The sequence below is a fragment of the Amblyraja radiata genome, chromosome 11 (assembly GCF_010909765.2).
Source record: "Amblyraja radiata isolate CabotCenter1 chromosome 11, sAmbRad1.1.pri, whole genome shotgun sequence".
In the NCBI taxonomy this organism is placed as follows: Eukaryota; Metazoa; Chordata; class Chondrichthyes; order Rajiformes; family Rajidae; genus Amblyraja; species Amblyraja radiata.
This window is the reverse complement of record NC_045966.1, coordinates 11336401-11356647: the sequence shown is the minus strand read 5'-3', so window position 1 is coordinate 11356647 and position 20247 is coordinate 11336401. Positions and strand designations below refer to the sequence as shown.

Here is a 20247-nt window from a genome sequence, read left to right as displayed (position 1 = left end):
TGATGTCTTTATTACTTGTTATATTCCGATTATATGTTATTCCGATATACTATGTAAGGTGTCCTTGAGATGTTTGAAAGGCGCCCATTAAATAAAATTTATTATTATTATTACTCCTGCACCCATTGTCTAATGCAACAAAAGCTTTTTAGTGTACCTCGGTACACGTAACAATAAACTACATTGAACATCCGCACCAATGAATGCAAGTTGATTTTTCTGACATTTGGGGCATAAAGCTCCAAAGTAGTTTAATACACAAATGAAAAAATGAATCACAGCTGACAAAGTGAAACAATTCCGATTTAAAAATAAAACCGATCCCTGTCATCATCTGACACCAACATGAGCATGTTTTAGTGGATACAAAAGCTACATCCAATTATTCAACAGCACAGAAGTCAAAGGAATCATTTCATTAAAACACAAGGGACTGCAGAAGCTGAATGTGCAAAAAGACAAAGTTCTGGAGGAACTCAATGGGTCAGTCAGCATCTGTGAAGGGAACGGACAAGTGATGTTTCAGGTCAGGAATAGACACAAAACTCAGCGCGACAGGCCGCATCTCTATATACTTTCAGAGTAAATAAGCTTCTGCAGTGTCCTCCTACACGTTTCAGGTCGGGACCCATCTGCAGACCTGCTGAGTTCTTCTTGTAATTGTATTATTATTCTATTTAATAATTCCTTATTGAGACCCCACTACAAGAAGGGGCCCCCGACCCGAAATACCATCTATGCATTCCGTCCACAGATGCTGCCCGATCCACTGAGTTTCACCCACACACTTGGTGTTTTGAACCCATTTCAATTGACTTTTCCCGTTGCCCTATTAGATTAGTGGGACGTGCTCCGTATCCCGGGACCACGGAGTGTCGTATCCCGGGACCACGGAGTATCGTATCTCGGGGGGCGACGTGCTCCGTATCCCGGGGAGACGCCGTTACCCAGGGGCTCCGTATTGGGGCCTACACCGCCCGCCCGCCCGTTAACCGTTCCCCTGGACGGGGCGGCAATCCCAACACGGCGGCCGTAGCGGTGGCGGCAGCGCCTCCGTCTCCGTACCTGGATTCCCGCCCCATGTCGGAGAGTCGCTGTCGCTGCTATCGCTGTCCCGGGGCCGGTGTGTCTGTGCCGCCGCCGACGCACAACCAACCGGTCTCCGTCTCCACGGCAGGAGGCAGGAAGTGAGGGCCGCTCGACTCCCAGAGCCCGCGCCCGCGCCCCTCCGCGGCCGGAGGACAGAACCGCAGCGCAGCTCCACTCGCAGCTCCACTCCCACCCCCAGTCCCACCCCCAGTCCCACCCCCAATACCAATACCAATACCAATACCAATACCAATACCAATACCACCCCCACACACACACACTGGCGAGCAAAGATCCGCTCCTCTAGTAAGTAAGTAAGTAATTTTTATTTATATAGCACTTTTAAATCAAATCACGTTGAAGCCAAAGTGCTTTACAGAGAAGAAATTAGATTTCCATACATCCATATAAAAGAAAAAAGACACAGTACACTATAGGATTCAACATGAAACGTACCCCCACAGCAGAATCCATTGTGAGGGAAGGCACCAAAAAGTCCAGTTCTCCTCCTCCTCCTCCTCCTCCTCCTCAGTCCACCAGAGGTCGGGGCCTATTTGTGGCCTCCTCAGCCAGTCCGATGTTTTCAGGCCCTGATGAATGAAAACTTTATTGTCATTCAGATATACACCTAGACACAGTGCACCTTGAACGAAATTTCGTTGCATTTGACTCTCCAAATCAGGTAAATAGTAAAAGTAAAAGTGCTAGGTGCGTCCATAAAAATGCCTCATGTGCATGGTTCTGTAAAATAAATCTATATAAAAAGTTTTTTTAAAGTGTCGATATTTAAAAAGTTCTAGCTTCGGTTTTGTTGAATGTTCAGTAATCTTATGGCCTGGGGGATGAAGCTGTTGCAGAACCTGGTTGTCCTGCTCTTCATGCTGCGGTACCTCCTCCCAGAGTTAAGCAGTATAAACAGTCCAAATTGTGGGTGTGTGGGGGCTCTGGTAATGCCCTTAGCTCTAATCAGACAGCGCTTGTACCCCATGTCCATGATGGAAGGAAGAGAAGTCCCAATGATTTTTTCCGCTGTCCTCACCACTCTCTGAAGGCACTTCCAGTCCGCAGCTGTACAGCTGCCACACCACGTAGAGATGCAGCTGGTCATGACCGACTCAATTGTGCTTCTGTAGAAAGTGGCGAGGATGGGAGGATGGAGGTGTAAACTTCTCAACCTGTGGAGGAAGTACAAACGCTGCTGTGCCCGTTTTGCCAGAGATGTAATGTTTGTGGACCAGTTTAAGGTGTCCGTTATATGCACCCCCAGGAACTTGATCCTTTTCACCTGCTCCACTGCTGAGTTGTTGATGCAAAGTGGAGTGTGACTGGGCTGAATTTTCCTTCTGAAATCGATGACAAACTCCTTGATTTGCCTCCGGCATACACTGGTAGCACACGAAACGCGTACTTTCTTACCTGCTAAAAAATGCCGAAATGGTCAATTTTTGCGCTGTAAACAATTGTGGAAATAGGGGTGACCGTGAGAGACATTTATCCTACTTCAGAATTCCAAAAGTGAGGAGAAATGATGGTAGAGAGAAGCAAGAGGTGAAGGGACAACAACAGCTAAAGTGGTTGGCGAACATTGGCCGTGCAGATATCAAGATTGAAAATATTGGGAATTATCACGTTTGCTCACTGCATTTCATCAACAGTAAGGCATTCTTTGTGTTTTTTCTTGATTCCTTTGGTATCTAAAAAGTTTTGGAAGTGATCAATCTGCCTGTAAAATTTTTAAATCGCCCATGGTTCTCAAGTGGATTTTTACATGCAAAAAGAAAACGCTTCTGAAGCTAAATCTATCATTTAAAAAAATCGCAAATCATACGTGGGTTTTGAATTACATTTTACTCAGATGTCAAACCAAGGAATGGCATAATTGTTATCTGTTAATTGGACATAATCCAGCTCAGCAGATTGACAATATCTTTGAAAAGGAGTGGGTGTTTAAGCTGTCAGGACATTTTATTATTTGCCAAAATATACATCGACATTTTTCTTGTTTAATGCCTAACAGTTATTTACATTTATTTATTATTTCATTATAGAACAGCCTGCTGCATGGACGATGTTACCAATCCTGATTGGGCACCAACTGTGAATATGGGACGCGGTGATGACAATGAGCAGGATAGACAACGTGCACAAGAACACCATGCGCGTGCGACAAGAAGAGAGAGTATGAAGGCAGATTTGATCGCAGCTCAAGCATCCGTAGCTCTGCAAGATGACACTGAACAGGTTAATGATTTTGAGAACTTTGAACCGGAGCTGCAAGTACACCATCAACTTCACATGGAAACACAAACACCAGTCAAAGAGACAATGGACTCATCAACACAAACAGAACTGTGTGCAGCAGACATAACAGTACTGGAAGCACAAGCAGACAACAACAATAAAGAGATCGCTAATGCAAGGCAAGAAGCAGCCCAAATTAAGTTTACACAAGAAAGCTTTCCCAAGGACGATGAAAAAGTTAAGTTCTACACGGGTTTACCAACGTTTGCCATTTTGATGCTGGTCTTCAATTATGTTGAGGACAAGCTCCCCAATAGAGATTCACTAACACATTTTCAGCAGTTGCTGATCATCTTGATGAAGCTCCGACTTGCAGTGCCTCATGAAGATCTTGCGTATCGATTCCTTGTTAGTGATTCCACAATATCGCGTGTATTCAATACTGGGATTGATGCCCTTTACTGCATATCCAAGTTAATTATTTGGCCTGAAAGAGAGGTTCTTTTGAAGACCATGCCCATGCAATTTCGGCGAACATTTGGAAAGCGTGTGGCAGTGATTATAGATTGCTTTGAAGTATTTTGTGATAGACCTACGAGTTTAGAGGCGCGCGCACAGACTTGGTCAAACTGTAAACACCATAACACCATCAAATTCTTGATAGGTATAACACCATGTGGTGCTGTTTCATTTTTATCTGCGGCATGGGGGGCCAGAGGCACAGATAAAACAATTACACTTTCATCTAACTTTTTTGACAACCTGCTCCCAGGAGATGTCATTTTAGCTGATCCCGGTTTTGACATAAAAGATGATGCCGGATTTTACGGTTGTCAAGCAGAAATTCATGCATTTACAAGAGGGAAAGCACAACTATCTGCTCTGGATGTGGAAAATACTCGTGAATTAGCACATTTACGCATTCATGTAGAGCGTGTGTTTGGTGCTGTCAGACAAAAATTCCTATTTCTAGGTCACACTGTGCCACTGGAGTACATGATGACCAACTCTGAAATTCAAGTACCCAAAATTGATAAAATTGCAAGGATCTGTTGTGCACTTTTCAACTTAAATGAATCCATAGTGCCATAGTAGGTGCTTTCGTATGGGGCATATACAATCAATAAAAACTTTCAAAAAAGTTACTTGACTTATCTGCATTTATTATGGACGAAATTGCAAGTAATTGATAAATCATTGAATAACAAACACAGAAGTTAAAGTGCACTTCAAAATCTTTAACATTAAACTTAAATAAAACTGTTTGAAAAAGAGACTGGTGTGTTAAAATTAACACAAAATGTCTTATGTGGGTTTTATGCAGTGCAAGGCAAACGTGGTATACAAATGCTGGACTTGGTATTCATGAGAAACATGTTCAGCTCAACACTTGCCGTTCATTTCTTTTTGGGAACTTTTCTTTTTGATTTTGGGAGGAGCCTACAATCTGGGCAAAACCATTTTTTGTTGGTGTTTCATAATTTTCTGGCAATTTCAGGCATTCAAAATGAAACCATGAAATAGGATCATGGATTATCACACATGATCATTTTCCCACTTTCCCCCTCCTGACAGTAGCACCATTTTTCTTCATCCTGGTCATCATTCTCCACGACATTCTCTGACATATTTGGGAGGACTGGTAAAATGCTTGCCAACAAGCTGCGGTAACATGCCTAAATTGAAGAAGTGAGTGGCAACAGCTACAGCATCTGTCCAAAAAGTATGATTACCCATTATACGCTCTATGTGGGGACGGACGTCATCACTGGTCCAAACCACAAAATCGCAAAACGATCTCTCCGAGACAAATATTTGGGCCTGGACCTGGTAGTAGTAAGCATACCCATTGGACAGATCAAGCTCACCATTCACATCCTGAAGACAAAAGTGTGTCCTCCGCAGCGTACATTAAAGACATGTCCTTACAGAACGGACATTTAATTTCACAAACACCAAAACGTTCATCCCCGCAACAATGCTCAGCACACTGAACCCGTCCATCCAATGTTGCACCCAAATGAGGGTACTTGTGGTTTATGATCAGTCCTGAGTCTTTCATTATGAAACCGGAATGTTCAGTACACATATAAGCCGCAGAGGCTTGTCTTGCTTGCCGTTCATGATCACAGCGCCATCTTGTTGCCTCAGTGCTAAATCTGCACAGATCGGGGTACCACACTGATTTGATCACACTAATTGCAGGAGAACCTGCATTTGTCCTGCAAACACTTTTCCGTTTTGATGCTGTAATGCGGCCTGCCCGATACCGAAACCAGAGATTTGATTTTGCTTGTTGACGAGTGTGCGCCTCCACATTCTTTGCCCTCTCCTCTGTAACAGAAGAGGAGGGAGCAAACATCTTCACATCTCTTTAGAAGATCAGCATATGACAAGGTGAATGTGTCTTTGTCCGTTAAGTCTGTAAGAATGGGTGGAAATTCTATAACAGTCTCAGCAGGAACAAATCTTGCTGCATAAGGGTCAACAGAGCTGAGTATGGCCGATCTTGTTGTCACCAGGGACAGGCCTAACAAAAGTCCACAGTGCTTTGTCCTGCCGCACCTCAGATGTTCGACACGAAGCGGATGACACTGTTGGAGCTTCATCTCTGGTTTGTTGCTGTTTCGGCCCCATCCTATCTATGGCAGCATCAAGACATCTTTTCTTCTTTGCTGCTGAAGGAAAGTCAACTTTGCTGACAGGCGCAGCTTTAACCTGCTTTCTTGTTGGCTCCATCCAATATGGTTTGACCTGGGTGACTGTCGTCTTCTCACGAACCTGTACTCCAGCGTCAATACCAAAGAGAAGCGTTGCTACATGGGTACAAACTTCGCCAAGCCCTGCCTTACAATCACACTGGGCACTGTATATCTGGCCATTTGTCCCAATAACCCACGGCATCAATGGCTTAGAAGTCACGCCTACAGCTTGTGAGTGCAGAACCTGTCGTACGAGGATAATTGAAAAGAAAAAGTTTTAAAATAGCTTCCAATAAGTAATAGCATAAATAACATAAATAAGTAATAGCATAATGATAGAAAACTTACTTTTCCACACACCACTCGTAAGTGTGGAGAATTATTTGGGATGTGTACACTAGTGTCGTGTAACCAACCATTTGCAAACTGATTGTAAGCCTCAGAAGACTTGTAGGCCTGAAAATTATTTGCTGTGTATGGACTGGGTGTTGAGATGACGTAGGCCACCATGTCCTTGGAATTAAGTTCTGGCAGTCGGGAGCTGTGACGGGATCTCTCAGCTTCACGCACTAAGTAAGGGTCAATACCAATCAAGGAGACTTTTTGGACACCTCATTCGTACTCCTCAGTTGCTAGATTTGAGGCGAGATTAATGTGCAAAATTAGAGCACATGGTATTGGGGGCAGGGTATTGATATGAATAGAGAACTGGTTGGTAGACAGGAAGCAAAGAGTAGGAATTAACAGGTCCTTTTCAGAATGGCAGGTAGTGACTAGTGGGGTGCCGCAAGAATCGGTGCTGGGACCCCAGTAATTTACAATATATATTAATGATTTGGATGAGGGAATTAAATGTGACCTCCAAGTTTGCGGATGTCACAAGGCTGGGTGACAGTGTGAGCTGCGAGGAGAATGCCTTGAGGCTAGAAGGTGACTTGGATAGGTTGGGTGAGTGGGCAAATGCATGGCAGATGCAGTATAACGTGGATAAATGTGATGTTATCCACTTTGGTGGGAAGAACATGACGGCAGAATATTAACTGAATGGTGTCAGATTAGGAAAAGGGGAGGTGCAATGTGACCAGGGTGTGCTTGTACATCAGTCACTGAAAGTAAGCACGCAGGTATAGCAGGCAGTGAAGAAACCTAATGGCATGTTGGCCCTCATTGTGAAAGGATTTGAGTTTTGGAGCAAGGAGGCCCTATTGCAGTTGTACAGGGCCCTGGCGAGACCGCACATGGAGTATTGTGTGCAATTTTGGTCTCCTAACTTGAGGAAGGACATTATTGCTATTGAGGGAGTGCAGCATAGGTTCACCAAGTTAATTTCCGGGATGGCGGGACTGACATATGATGAAAGAATGGGTCAACTGGGTTTGTATTCTCTGGATGAGAGGGAATCTTTTAGAAACATTTAAAATTCTTAAAGGATTGGACAGGCTAGATGCAGAAAAAATGTTCCCGATGTTGGGGGAGTCCAGAACCAGGGGTCACAGTTTAAGAATAAGGGGTAGGCCATTCAGGACTGAGATGAGAAAATCTCATTTTCACCCAGTTGTGGATCTGTGGAATTCTCTGCCACAGAAGGCAGTGGAGGCCAACTCACTGGATGTTTTCAAGAGAGAGTTAGATTTAGCTCTTAGGGCTGACGGAATTAAGGGATATGGGGAAAAAGCCGGAATGGGCTACTGATTTTAGATGATTGGCCAAGATCATATTGAATGGCGGTGCTGGCTCGAAGGGCCGAATGGCCTACTCCTGCACCTATGTTTCTGTGACTTGTCTCATGTGACAATAAAGTATTCAATTCAATTCAATTCAAAGACAGATCATAGAAGTCAGGTGCTTTTCAGCAAACACTACATTGGTGGAATTAGTGAGGAAGAATGACCAGAAGATGGACAGTGAGAAACCGTGGAGAGATCAGGGGGAAAGATGCAAAATTTGCAAGCAGATAGCGAAGCTGTTCAAGGTTCACATTTATTTGTCACATGCACCAATTAAGGTATAGTGAAATGAGTTACTATGCAGCCTTACAATTAAAAATAACACAATACACAATAGAATTTACCATAAACATCCACCACCACATTCTTCACTGTGATGGAAGGCAATAAAGTTCAGTCAGTCTTCCTCCTTTGTTCACCCGTGGTCGGAGCCTTGACCCTCCGTAGTCGCCGCCACAGACGGCCCCATGTGCAAGCCCTCTCGTCGGGATGATCGAAGCTCCGACGTCGGGACAGATCGAACACACTCCACGGCTTGGAGTTCCCGAATCAGTCACTTCCTCACCTGAGACCGCGGCTTCAGGATGTGATAGGCCGCAGGCCGTCGGTCGGGTCTCTTCTCCGGCGATCCCGGGCAAGGGATCGGCCAGCCCCACGATGGTAAAGTCCGCGCCAGCTGCTGGAAGCTCCGCAGACCGTGGTTTCAGAATGTTATAGGCAGCAGGCCAGTAACTGGAGCTATTTTCTGGCGATCCCCGGCACGGGATCGCCCCGCTCCGCGATGGAAAGTCCACGCTGCGCCCACTGCTGAAGCTCTGGGCCCGACTCCGGGAAAGGTCGCACCAATCCATGTTGTTAGGCCGCGAGGGAGTCGAAGAGGCAACAAGGAGAAAAGTCGCATCTCCATCGAGGTAGGTGACTGAAAACGGTTTCTCCCTATTCCCTCACAGCACCCCCCACATAAGACATACCTAGAGACACTAAAAAACATACATTTGGATGTACTAAAAAACCCAAAAATGTCAAAATGACGAACCTGCTGCTGGCAAGGCAACCGACGCACAGCGCCACCCGATGTTGAAGTAAAGAAAGGCAGACAAGGAAAGACACAGATTAAGACTTGGCCTAGATTTAGTCAGAGGGTAGTTAATCTGTGGAACTCATTGCCACAGAGGGCTGTGGAGGTCAGTGGATATTTTTAAGACAAATTCGTGATTTGAACGGGTGTCAAGGGTTATAGGGAGAAGGCAGGAGAATGGGATTAGGAGGCAGAGATCAGCCATGATTGAATGGCGGAGTAGACTCGATGGGCCGAATGGCCTAATTTTACTCCTATAACTTGTGAACTGTGAATTTGTGACTGATTGGAATTTAGGAAAATGAGAGGTGATCTAAATGAGGAAGGTCAAAAGTCCTTACTGAGAAATAAATGTTAAATTCCATTTTAACTCCTAATAAAACACAATTCCTTTAGTAATGCTATTGGAATCAATTATTTATCTTTGCTCTTTAATGTGTGTATTTCACAAATTAGTAGCTTATTTAGCTTTAGTATTATAACCTTCCATTACATCTTCCAGACACACTGGGGTTAACGTATTAAACCAGTGTTACCTATTATTGCTGGTTTTCATGTAACGTAGAAATATTTATTTGTTTAATGGCTTTTATTCATACGCTCATTTGAAATAAAATGTTTTATATGCCGATATGGAGAAAGGATTGTTGAAATATTTATTCTGCTTTCAGTTTAATTTAACGGAATATAATTTTTTTTAGGGAAATGAATATTTATGCCTTGATTAATTCTGACGGGGATCTTTTATTTATACGGTCAGCGGAATTACTGTCAATTATTCAAAGCAACTCATCGTTCTCTGTTTATATCCTAAAGTGTAAGACTCTATTTTCCAAAGGCCTTTTACAACAATGAAAATTCGATTACCTATTTATTATGCATGCTGCTTGCCAAAGTTATGATTTCATTTTCTTGGAGTCTATTCATGTTGGAAAGAAGGTTAGAGACTCTGTCATGTCTTTGTACATGTTAATCTACTTTCCACTGAGGAGATGGAGGCAAGAGAACATCTCCCTGCGTTTTACACTGAAGCTTAATGGCAAGTGGTTAAATTCAAATGACCTGACTGTCTACAGGTAGGTGTTAAATTTTAAATGGATATTTGAAACCAATTGACCCGGGAGAATTAAAAATGCATTGACATTATAGCAAATGTTCACACCCATTGTCGCTACATGAGTGCTATTAATTTGGATGCATTTGCATTACTGTACTTGAAAAGGAAATGTTTTATTAAACAGCAAGGAGCAATTGGAAAGTAATTATTACACATCTCATTCACTTAGTTCAATCCATGGAACTTGCCTTTGTGCAGTATTGCAATAATAATAAAGAGTTGTAATGTTTGGAGGACTGCGTTTCTAAGTACCTGCCATTCAACTGCAGGGTGACCCTACATTTCCTGTTCGCTTCCACTTTAATTCTCCATTCTCCTCCCAATTCTCGCCTTTGTTTGTGGGCTCTAGTGAGTTGTAGAGTTATGGAGTGATACAGCATGGAAACCGGTCCTTCGACCCAACTTGCCCACACTGTCCAACGTGTCCCATCTACACTAGTCTCACCTGCCTGCATTAGGCCTGTATCCCTCCAAACCTGTCCTATCCATGTACCTGTCTAAATCTTTCTTAAACATTGCGATTGTACCTGCCTCAACTACTTCATCCGGCAGACAAAAGTGCTGGAGAAACTCAGTGGGTGCAGCAGCATCTATGGAGCGAAGGAAATAAGCAACTTCCTCCGGCAGCTCGTTCCATATGCTCACCACCCTTTGTGTAAAAAAGTTACCCCTTAGGTTCCTATTAAATATTTCCCCTCTCTAACACAAAGAGGGAATCTTTCCCTTCTTTAACACTAAGCATGTGGAACAGTTCCTCATTTCGCTACTGTCGAGACTCAGGTACAAATTCTACAACTAGGGCGGCGCAGTGGCACAGATGGTAAAGTGCCGCCTCACGGCATCAGAGACCCGTGCTCGATCATGACCTCTGGTGCTGCCTGTGTGAACTGCAGATATTGCTTTACAAAAAAAGGCACAAAGTGCTGGAGTAACGCAGCGGGTCAGGTAGCACCTCTAGAAAACATGGATAGGCGACGTTTTGGGTCAGAGCCCTTCTTCAGAAGAAAATAAAACAATTCAGTCTGAAAAACGGTCCCGACCTGAAACGTCACTTATCCATGCTCTCCAGAGATGCTGCCTGACCCGCTGAGTTACTCCAACACTTTGTGTCTTTTTTATTGTACTTTAATTTATGTTTCTCTCTACTCCAGTTTTGGCACTACAGTTTTTGCACCACTCTGCTGTTTTCCCCTCATCATTGTATTCATTATTGCATTTACCATTCCTGTTTGCATACTGTTTACTCTTGCTTAAAGCTTCTTGCATGTTTCATTGATCCGTGGTGTATATGACAATAAACTGATCTGCAATGTAATTCACTGATTCTTATGCATAATACCTTTGTTCAAAAGTTCAAAGACCTGAAGGTATCATTATGAGATGACTTTTAACACATTATTGTATAATATTGTATTAGTTGAGAGTTTACATCACTGATAAGAATGTTGATAGATCTATGTCTAATATTTCCCTTTAATAGCAGGACCCTGGAAATACACAATTGACAACCGGTTCTTTCAAAGAACTATTAATCAGCTTTCAGTATGAAACATGAATGTTTGATAAGCCATATTGTCAGTCCTCTATCATCATAGCTTCTTTCCCTTTGGAACTGAAATTTTGAGTATAGCCCTTCGCCAAAATGAGGTTTAGTTTAGTGATTAGTTTAGAGGTACAGTGCAGAAACAGGCCCTTCAGCCCACCGAGTCCGTGCCGACCAGCAATCCCCACACACTAACACTATCCTACACACACTAGGAGCAATTTACTCTTTATTTTTTACCCAAACCTGTACGTCTTTGGAGTGTGTAAGGAAACCGGAGATCCCGGAGAAAACTCACGTAGGTCACGGGGAGAACGTATAAACTCCGTAAAGACAGCACCCTGTAGTCAGGATCGTACCCGGGCCTTTGGCGCCGTGAGGCAGCAGCTCTACCGTTGTGCTACTGTGCCTCCCTTGTTGCCACAATGTTGATCGGTGTTCAAAGATGTGTGCGACTTGCATCTCCATCCTGCATACTGCTTAAACATAGCTGTTACACAATAAAAGGAGCAGTTGATTAATTAATTTAAAAGGTTCTAAATTGACAATTGCAGCATAAAAAACCCGTAAATAAAATGGCACCATACTCCCTCCCCTTTCTCTCCCATATACACTTTCTTCCTGAATCTGCACCTATTTCTTCTTTCCCCCCTCCACTTTCCCACCACCCACATTCCTTCCTCTGGCTTCACAATTCACAACTTTTCAATCAGGTCCCTTATATCCGATACTAGAGTTAAAAAATATCTAGGAAAGGGACATCGCTCCAATGATTCTGCTGTATCATTGTGAACTAGTTTCTTCATGATCAATACTGAATTCCAACAATTTTGCCAGGCAAAATCTGCACCAATGCTTTGCTGTAAACAGTGAAGATATATTAACCACTAGAGGGCGATACATGAGACAGGCACAAAGTGCTGGAGTAACTCAGTGGGTCAGGCAGCATCTCTGGAGAAAAAGGCTCGGTGACGTTTCAGGTTGGGACGCTTCATCAGGCACAAGAAAGATATTTATTTATTTTAATGTGCTGGGTACTTGGGTAGAAACTAAAACTTTTTCATGGGCTTGTTTAATTTCTGAATGTATACAAAGAAGATAGGGTGGCACAGCAGTAAAGCTGCTGCCTTACAGCGCCAGAGACCTGGGTTCGATCCTGACTAGGGGTGCTGTCTGTACGGAGTTTGTACGTTCTCCCCGTGACCGCGTGGGTTTTCCCCGGGCGCTCCGGTTTCCTCTCACATTCCAAAGACGTACATGTTTGTAGGTTAATTGGCTTCGATATAGATTGTAAATCCTTCCTAGTGTGTAGGATAGTGCTAGTGTACGGGGCGATTGCTCGTTGATGAGGACTCGGTGGGCCGAAGGGCCTGTTTCTGCGTTATATAACTAAAACTAAACACTAAACCAGGATAAGAATTTTTTAAATCCATGCTTCACTTAAACAGGATCCAATGTAGATCAGTAACAAAAAGGTCGAAGTGAATGGCCAGAGAAATACCAGTGTACTCTTTCTCAATAGATTGCTGAATTTGTAGGGCAGGGCTAACCTTTTAAAAAAAATCCATGCTGCCCATAATTAACTGTGTTAGTAAGGCCGTTATGAAGTTGAGAATATATGTGGTTGATGTATTGGGGACTACATATCTTCAGTACAGATAGAGTCTAATGTCCCACACAGGAGTTATTTGGTTATGTATACAAATAGAACATAGGACATAGTTCATAGAACAGTGCAGCACAGGGACAGGCCCTACGGCTCACAATGTTTGTGCCAAACAAGATGCCAACTCGTATCTGCCTGCACGTGATTCCTGTCCTTCCATTCCCTGCATATCCATGTTGGCCTCTGAAATGCCACTATTGCATCTGCCTCCACCACAACCACCCCTGGCAGCGTGTTCCAGTTACTTACCACCCTTTGTGTAAAAAAAACATCCCTGCACATCTCCTTTCAACTTTGTCCCTCTCACCTTAAAGCTATGACCTAAAGGATTAGTTTTATTATTGTCACATGTGTCACGGTACAGAGAAAAGCTTTGTTTTGCAAGCGATCCCAACAGATCCGATATACCATACATAAACACAATCAAGTCAAACGCAAGTACAATAGATAGAGCAAAGGGGTAGATGCAGAGTGCAGAATGTAGTTCTCAGCAGTGTAGCACATCAGTTCCATGAACAAAGTCCAATGTCCACAATGGGGTAGAGGTGAATCGGACAGTGTCCTAGCTTATGGGGGAATGTTCAGAAGCCTGATAACAGAGGGGAAGATGCTGTTCCTGAGTCTAGTGGTGCATTCAAACTTTTGTACCTTTGCTGGGCGGGAGTCGGGAGAAGAAGGAATGAAGAAGGACCTAGGTGGAACAAATCTTGATTATGTTGGCTGCTTTTCCGAGGCAGTGTTAAGTGTGGATGGAGTCAATGGTGGGAAATCTGGTCTTGAAATGTTGGTATAAACCAATGGTTTGCAATGCTGATTACAGAACTTAATACTGCCTTAGTTCTCAGAATGATAAGGACCATTCCATAAAACTAGACCTTATGTATTCATACCATGGTGATACGGACCATGCCACAGAACTAATGCCCTTCCACGTTGTCCCATATTGAGGCAAATGTTCAAATTGAAGCATTTTAGAGCATTTTTATATTTCTCCTGGACCAATGATGTAAAAACTGAGTGATTAACCATATAACCATATAACCATATAACAATTACAGCACGGAAACAGGCCATCTCGGCCCTACAAGTCCGTGCCGAACACCTTTTTTCCCTTAGTCCCACCTGCCTGCACTCATACCATAACCCTCCATTCCCTTCTCATCCATATGCCTATCCAATTTATTTTTAAATGATACCAACGAACCTGCCGCCACCACTTCCACTGGAAGCTCATTCCACACCGCTACAACTCTCTGAGTAAAGAAGTTCCCCCTCATGTTACCCCTAAACTTCTGTCCCTTAATTCTGAAGTCATGTCCTCTTGTTTGAATCTTCCCTACTCTCAAAGGGAAAAGCTTGATCACATCAACTCTGTCTATCCCTCTCATCATTTTAAAGACCTCTATCAAGTCCCCCCTTAACCTTCTGCGCTCCAGAGAATAAAGACCTAACTTATTCAACCTTTCTCTGTAACTTAGTTGTTGAAACCCAGGCAACATTCTAGTAAATCTCCTCTGTACTCTCTCTATTTTGTTGACATCCTTCCTATAATTGGGCGACCAAAATTGTACACCATACTCCAGATTTGGTCTCACCAATGCCTTGTACAATTTTAACATTACATCCCAATAATATTAAAATTGTTCCTAGTGTGTGTAAGATAGTGCTGGTCAATGGGCTGAAGGGCCTGTTTCTGCGCTGTTTCTCTGAACTAAACTAAACTAAAGTAATATAAAACAAATCAAGCCTAGCGATGAGCATTGTACACTGCAATCATTGGACACCTTACACCAAGTCCAACAACAATCATTGAATACAGCGATGACCAAACATTACAAATCAGATCCAACATCAATGCTGTAATACTGCAATCTATAACCACCCTTAATCTGCTAGGTGAAACACTTTGAAAAGTTTCCAAAAATGGATATACTGTAAGTAACGATCAAAAGTCTCTGAACCTAATTGAAGGATATCAAAGTTAAAAGATAGTAAAACTGTGTCGGAGGTGCTGGGGAAAGTGAAATAGCTTTTTTTTCTTTTTGATGTTTTTGAAAGGTAATCTTTCAGACTCTAAAAGGTGGCCACACTGATGAAAGACACAGTATTTTGACTGGAGTTGTCATGCATACACGGTGACCCCTTCATTTCTGGAACAAACTTGTCATTTGACGACTGAGTACCACATTTTTTTTCACTTTTCCCAGTGCCTCCTACAGAGATATAGTATATTTTAATTTTTAATGCTCTCAAGTAGGCAGCTCAACGGTAGAGTTACTGCCTCACAGCACCAGAGACACGGGTTCGATCCTGACTACGGCTGCTGTCTGTACGGAATTTGTATGTTTGTCCCATGACCTGCGTGGGTTTTCACTGGGTGCTCTGGTCCCCTACTACACTCCAAAGATGTACAGGTTTGTAGGTAAGTAAAATTGTAAATTGTCCCTAGTGTGTGCAGCACAGTGTTAGCGTGCGGGGATCGCGTGGACTCGGTGGGCCGAAGGGCCTGTTTCCACGCTGTATCTCTAAACTAAACTGAACCAAACTAAACTAAGTATACATTTAAAGGCCATTCTCACGTTGCGAGTTGACACAAGAGGTAACCCGAGTTAAACCTCGTGGTAATAACGTACGATTAGCGTACGGCATTCGTGGACGCAACGTAGTGCATCGTGGCGCTAACGGCAGGTACTCGTGTAACTTGTCGACTCTTGCAAAAAATCAAACATGTTTGAAATTTTCCATGAGTCAATTTTACTCTTGTGGTTAAGAATTGAAACATTTTAGCTCGTTGTAATAACGTAGTGGCCCGTGCGTTTACCTTAGTGTATCGTGAGTCTACCGTGGGAACTCTTTAACTCAACGGGCAGGCAGCAGCAGATTGTGGATCCCTTCAGTTTCCCAGCGACAATCACCTGCCATAACGCGAGAGAGATCATGCACTGTTGTAGGTCTCCTTTGCACGTCGGTGTTTCTGTTTTTCTCCACTCATTGTTGGCCCCATCTGTCACCACCCCCACCTACACCCCTCTGCTTCCCGGCCATGTGTGTGACCCCTTCCCTCCCCTCCCCAGCTCCCCGCCCATTGCACCGGCGCGGGGGCTTTGCACTGTCTTCACGTCGGCGATGCCAACAGGTCCGTGCCAGTCGCCCCGGGGAAGTCGCTCCCTTCAGTTTCCCAGGGGGTCGGGACGGGGCTGGAGTTGGGAGGGAAAGGTGGTGGTGGTGGGGGGGGGGGGGGGGTGGGGGGTTAGGTGAACAGGAGAGTGGGGTTGTTTGCAGTTGCAGAGGGAGGGGGCAAGGGCGGTACAGTTCCCAGTCTCAGCTCCTGTCCAGGGGGGTGGCCGGAGACGTCAGGACCAATGGGACACCGAACCCCAGGCCCACTGCAAGCACGGAGATCCCAGAGACCCACAGCCAGCAGCAACTCCAGCCCAGCCCCGCTCCAACTCCAGAGGAACACGCTCCCTGTAGGGGCAGAAGCTGATGGCGTGCAAGGTACGTCTTGTTCTTGGGGTGGCGGATGAGGGGGCGCAGCTCGGGCAGTGGGCGAACTACCACTTGTCGCTGTAGCGGCCCATTGGGGAGCCCCCCCCCCCACCCCCCACCTTTCCCTCCCAACTCCAGTCCCGTCCCGACCCCCTGGGAAACTGAAGGGAGCGACTGCCCCGGGGCGACTGGCACTGACCTGCTGGCATCGTCGACGTGAAGACAGTGCAAAGCCCCCGCGCCGGTGCAATGGGCGGGGAGCTGGAGAGGGGAGGGAAGGGGTCACACACATGGCCGAGAAGCAGAGGGGTGTAGGTGGGGGTGGTGACAGATAGGGCCAATAATGAGTGGAGAAAGACAGAAACACCGACATGCAAAGGAGACCTACAACAGTGCATGATCTCTCTCGCGTAATGGCAGGTGATTGTCGCCTGCCCGCTGTTTCTGACGCTAAAGCCTTGGGATCGTTGCCCTTCGTGTTGGCGTGGAGGGGGGGGGGGGGTATTGTGCTGTTTGATCGCCCCCTGCTATCCCAGGGACAGGGAGACACAGCGGCTTTTGAGACTTGTGGGCAATCACTTCCAAAGTTCTGCCCACACAGTCAGTACACCTCTCCTACACTTGTCTCCCGCACTAAGATCATCCCGCAGAGAATGATCCCAGCATAACCCAAGAGCCATGTCACCCCAGACAGATTAATGACGCCCCCCCCCCCCCCCCAACCTCTCTCCATCTCAACTCACGCCTGGGCACCGAAGCAACTCAGGAGGCGAACCCTGAGCTCCGTCTCACAACAATCTGATGTGCACATCCGTCCACATTCAAAGATTTAATCTCCCGTCTCCCCGCAGTGTGTAGACATGGCAGTAAATTCAATCAAAACATATCAAACCTGTGTGTTTCAAACAAATCATAAGTATAACTGCTCTGGCACTGGATGGTGCGCATTTTGCCTTTGTAGGTCACATCAATAGATGCGGCCGAGCTGAATTCTATCTTTAAAACAAAGCCACAGGATGGAGATGTCTTCTTTAACACTGTTGCTTATTAAAATATAACACTGTTGCTTATTAAAACAAACCTTCAATCAGGATTGGCTCAAGAGTAACTCGGGAGACGAACTTGGAACATCGCAGAAATGACAAGTAAACGGCAAACTTGTCATACCCGTGGGAACTCAGTTAAACTCTTGATCATACACTTGCAATCTCGTACACAACCACGAGTCTTTCACTCGGGGTACCTCTTGTGTCAACTCGCACCGTGAGAATGGCCTATTAGAGACGTTTGATCTGCGTATCTCCATTTTTTTGGGAAACTTGTAAAAGTGTTTCTCCTGCCAGTTTTCCAGTTTTGTTTTGTTCTTTTTGACCAACAAACCCGTTTTACCATCTGATAATAAATTATTTTAAAAAAAGGTTATTATAAGGAATCGGACTTTATTGCACTTTATCTTGCACTAAACATTATACCACTTTAACCTGTATCTGTACACTGTGGTCAACTTGATTGTAATCATGTCTTTTCACTGACTGGGTAGCGTGCAACAAAAAGCTTTTCACTATTCCTCGGTACACGTGACAATAATAAGCTAAATTAAACCCAAATGGATTACCTGAAGCAAAATATAAGACTCCATTTGCAATGTGTAGAACATTACAGAAAACAAAATCATTATATTGATTTGTCTTTTACCATATGAGAATGCGCAGGATTTGAAAGAGTTTATCCGATTATTTATTTCATTGTTGTTTGCATGATCCTGCCTCAGCGAAATTGGTTTCCATGGTACCCATCAGACTCTTCCCTGTCGCTTCCCTCATTATAACCTCCAACGTTCTGTTTGCAGGCTCATTTCCCAATAACATGGAGAAGCAGGCAACTACGGCATAAAACATAGAACAGTACATCACTCAGGTGTGCCTTTCATAAGTTCATGTGATGGGTGCAGAATTAGGCCATTTGGCCCATCAAGTCTACTCTGCCACTCAATCGTGGCTGATCTATCTTTCCCTCTCAACCCCATTCTCCTGCCATCTCCCCGTAACCCCTGACACCCATACTCATCTATCTATGTCTGCCTTAAAAATATCAATTGACTTGGCCTCCACAGCCTTCTGTGGCAATGAATTCCACAGATTCACCACCCTCTGACTGAAGAGATTCCTCCTCTTCTCCTTCCGAAAGGAACGTCCTTTAATTCTGAGGCTGTGACATCTGGTCCTAGACTCTCCCACCAGTGGAAACATCCTCTCCACATCCACTCTATCCAGGCCTTTCACTATTCGGTAAGTTTCAATGAGGTTACCCTCATCCTTCTAAACTCCAGCGAGTAGAGGCCCAGTGCCATCAAAAGCTCATCATACTGCATGTTAACGCTCTCATTTGCACAATGAACTGATATCATCTGTCTACATATGATCCATATCCCTCTATCACTTGCATATCCATGTGCCTATCCAAAAGCCTCTTAAACACAACAATCGTGTCTGCCTTCACCACCACCCCTGGCAATACGTTCCAGGCACCCACCTGGAACGCATTGTGTAAAAAACTGTTCTCTCTGAGTCTGCGTGGGTTTTCTCTGGGTTCCTCCCACAAATGTAGGTTAATTGGCTTTGGTAAAATTGTAAATTGTCCATAGTCTGTAGAATAGTGTTAGTGTATAGGGTGATAGCTGGTCGGCGTGGACTTGGTGGGCTGAAGGGCCTGTTTCCACGCTATATCTCTAAAGTCTAAAGATATAGCATGCAAACAGGCCCTTCGTCCAACGAGTCCATGCTGACCAGCGATCACCCGTACAACAGTTTTATCCTACACACTGAGGGCAATTTACAGGTGGCAATTAACCTAGAAACCTGCATGTATTTGGAGTGTGGGAGGAAACTGTGGCACCCGGATCAAACCCACGTGGTCACAGGAAGAACGAACAAATGCTGTACTGACAACATCTGTAGTCAGGATTGGACAATAAAGCATACCAATAACTCTACTTCCTTAGAAGGCTTAGGAAGTTCGACATGTCCCTAACAACTCTCACCAACCTACAGATGCATCATAGAAAGCATCTCAGATCATAGAAAGAGGGATGCATCTCAGCAAGGTTTGTGAACAGCTCCATCCAAGACCGCAAGAAATTGCAGAGAATTGTGCACGCAGCCTAGACCATCACACAAACGGACATCCCTTCCATTAACTCCATGTACACCTCACGCTGCCTCGGCAAGGCACCAGCATAATCAAGAACGAGTCGCACCCTGGCCACTCCCTCTTCTCTCCTCTCCCAACCGGCAAAAAGGTATAGAAATGTGAAATTGCTCAGCTCCAGATTCAGGGACAGTTTCATCCCAGCTGTTATCAGGCAACTGAACCATCCCAGCAACAACGAGAGAGCAGTCCTGAACCATTATCTACATCATTGGAGACCCTAGGACTATCCTCATCGGATCTTACTGGCTTTATCTTGCACTAAACATTCTTCACATTATGCCCTTTATCATGTATCTGTACACTGTGAATGGCTCGATTGTAATCATGTATTATCTTTCCACTCACTGGTTAACATGCAACAAAAGCTTTTCACTGTACCTTGGTA

The 20247-nt window shown here is 44.5% G+C and overlaps 2 protein-coding genes across 4 annotated transcripts in view; one reads left to right on the top strand and one right to left on the bottom strand.

Moving 5' to 3' along the window:
- The window catches only part of ddx46 (DEAD-box helicase 46), a 55080-nt gene extending 53858 nt beyond the window's left edge, over positions 1-1222 (bottom strand). For 2 of the 3 annotated variants that reach the window (XM_033029322.1, XM_033029323.1), the window contains exon 1: positions 1066-1221. In XM_033029322.1, coding sequence (XP_032885213.1) covers positions 1066-1082 — 17 coding nt within the window. In that variant the 5' untranslated portion in view covers positions 1083-1221. Of the gene's footprint in view, positions 1-1065 lie in introns of all 3 variants that reach the window. The other variant, XM_033029321.1, reaches the window with a different exon arrangement.
- Positions 1223-2598: 1376 nt separating this feature from the next.
- On the top strand, positions 2599-4475 carry LOC116978284. Its single transcript, XM_033029320.1, has 2 exons — positions 2599-2743; positions 3138-4475. Exon 2 carries the CDS (start codon positions 3151-3153, stop codon positions 4420-4422), a length of 1272 nt encoding a protein of 423 aa, XP_032885211.1. The 5' UTR covers positions 2599-2743; positions 3138-3150; the 3' UTR covers positions 4423-4475.
- Positions 4476-20247: the final 15772 nt, after the last annotated feature.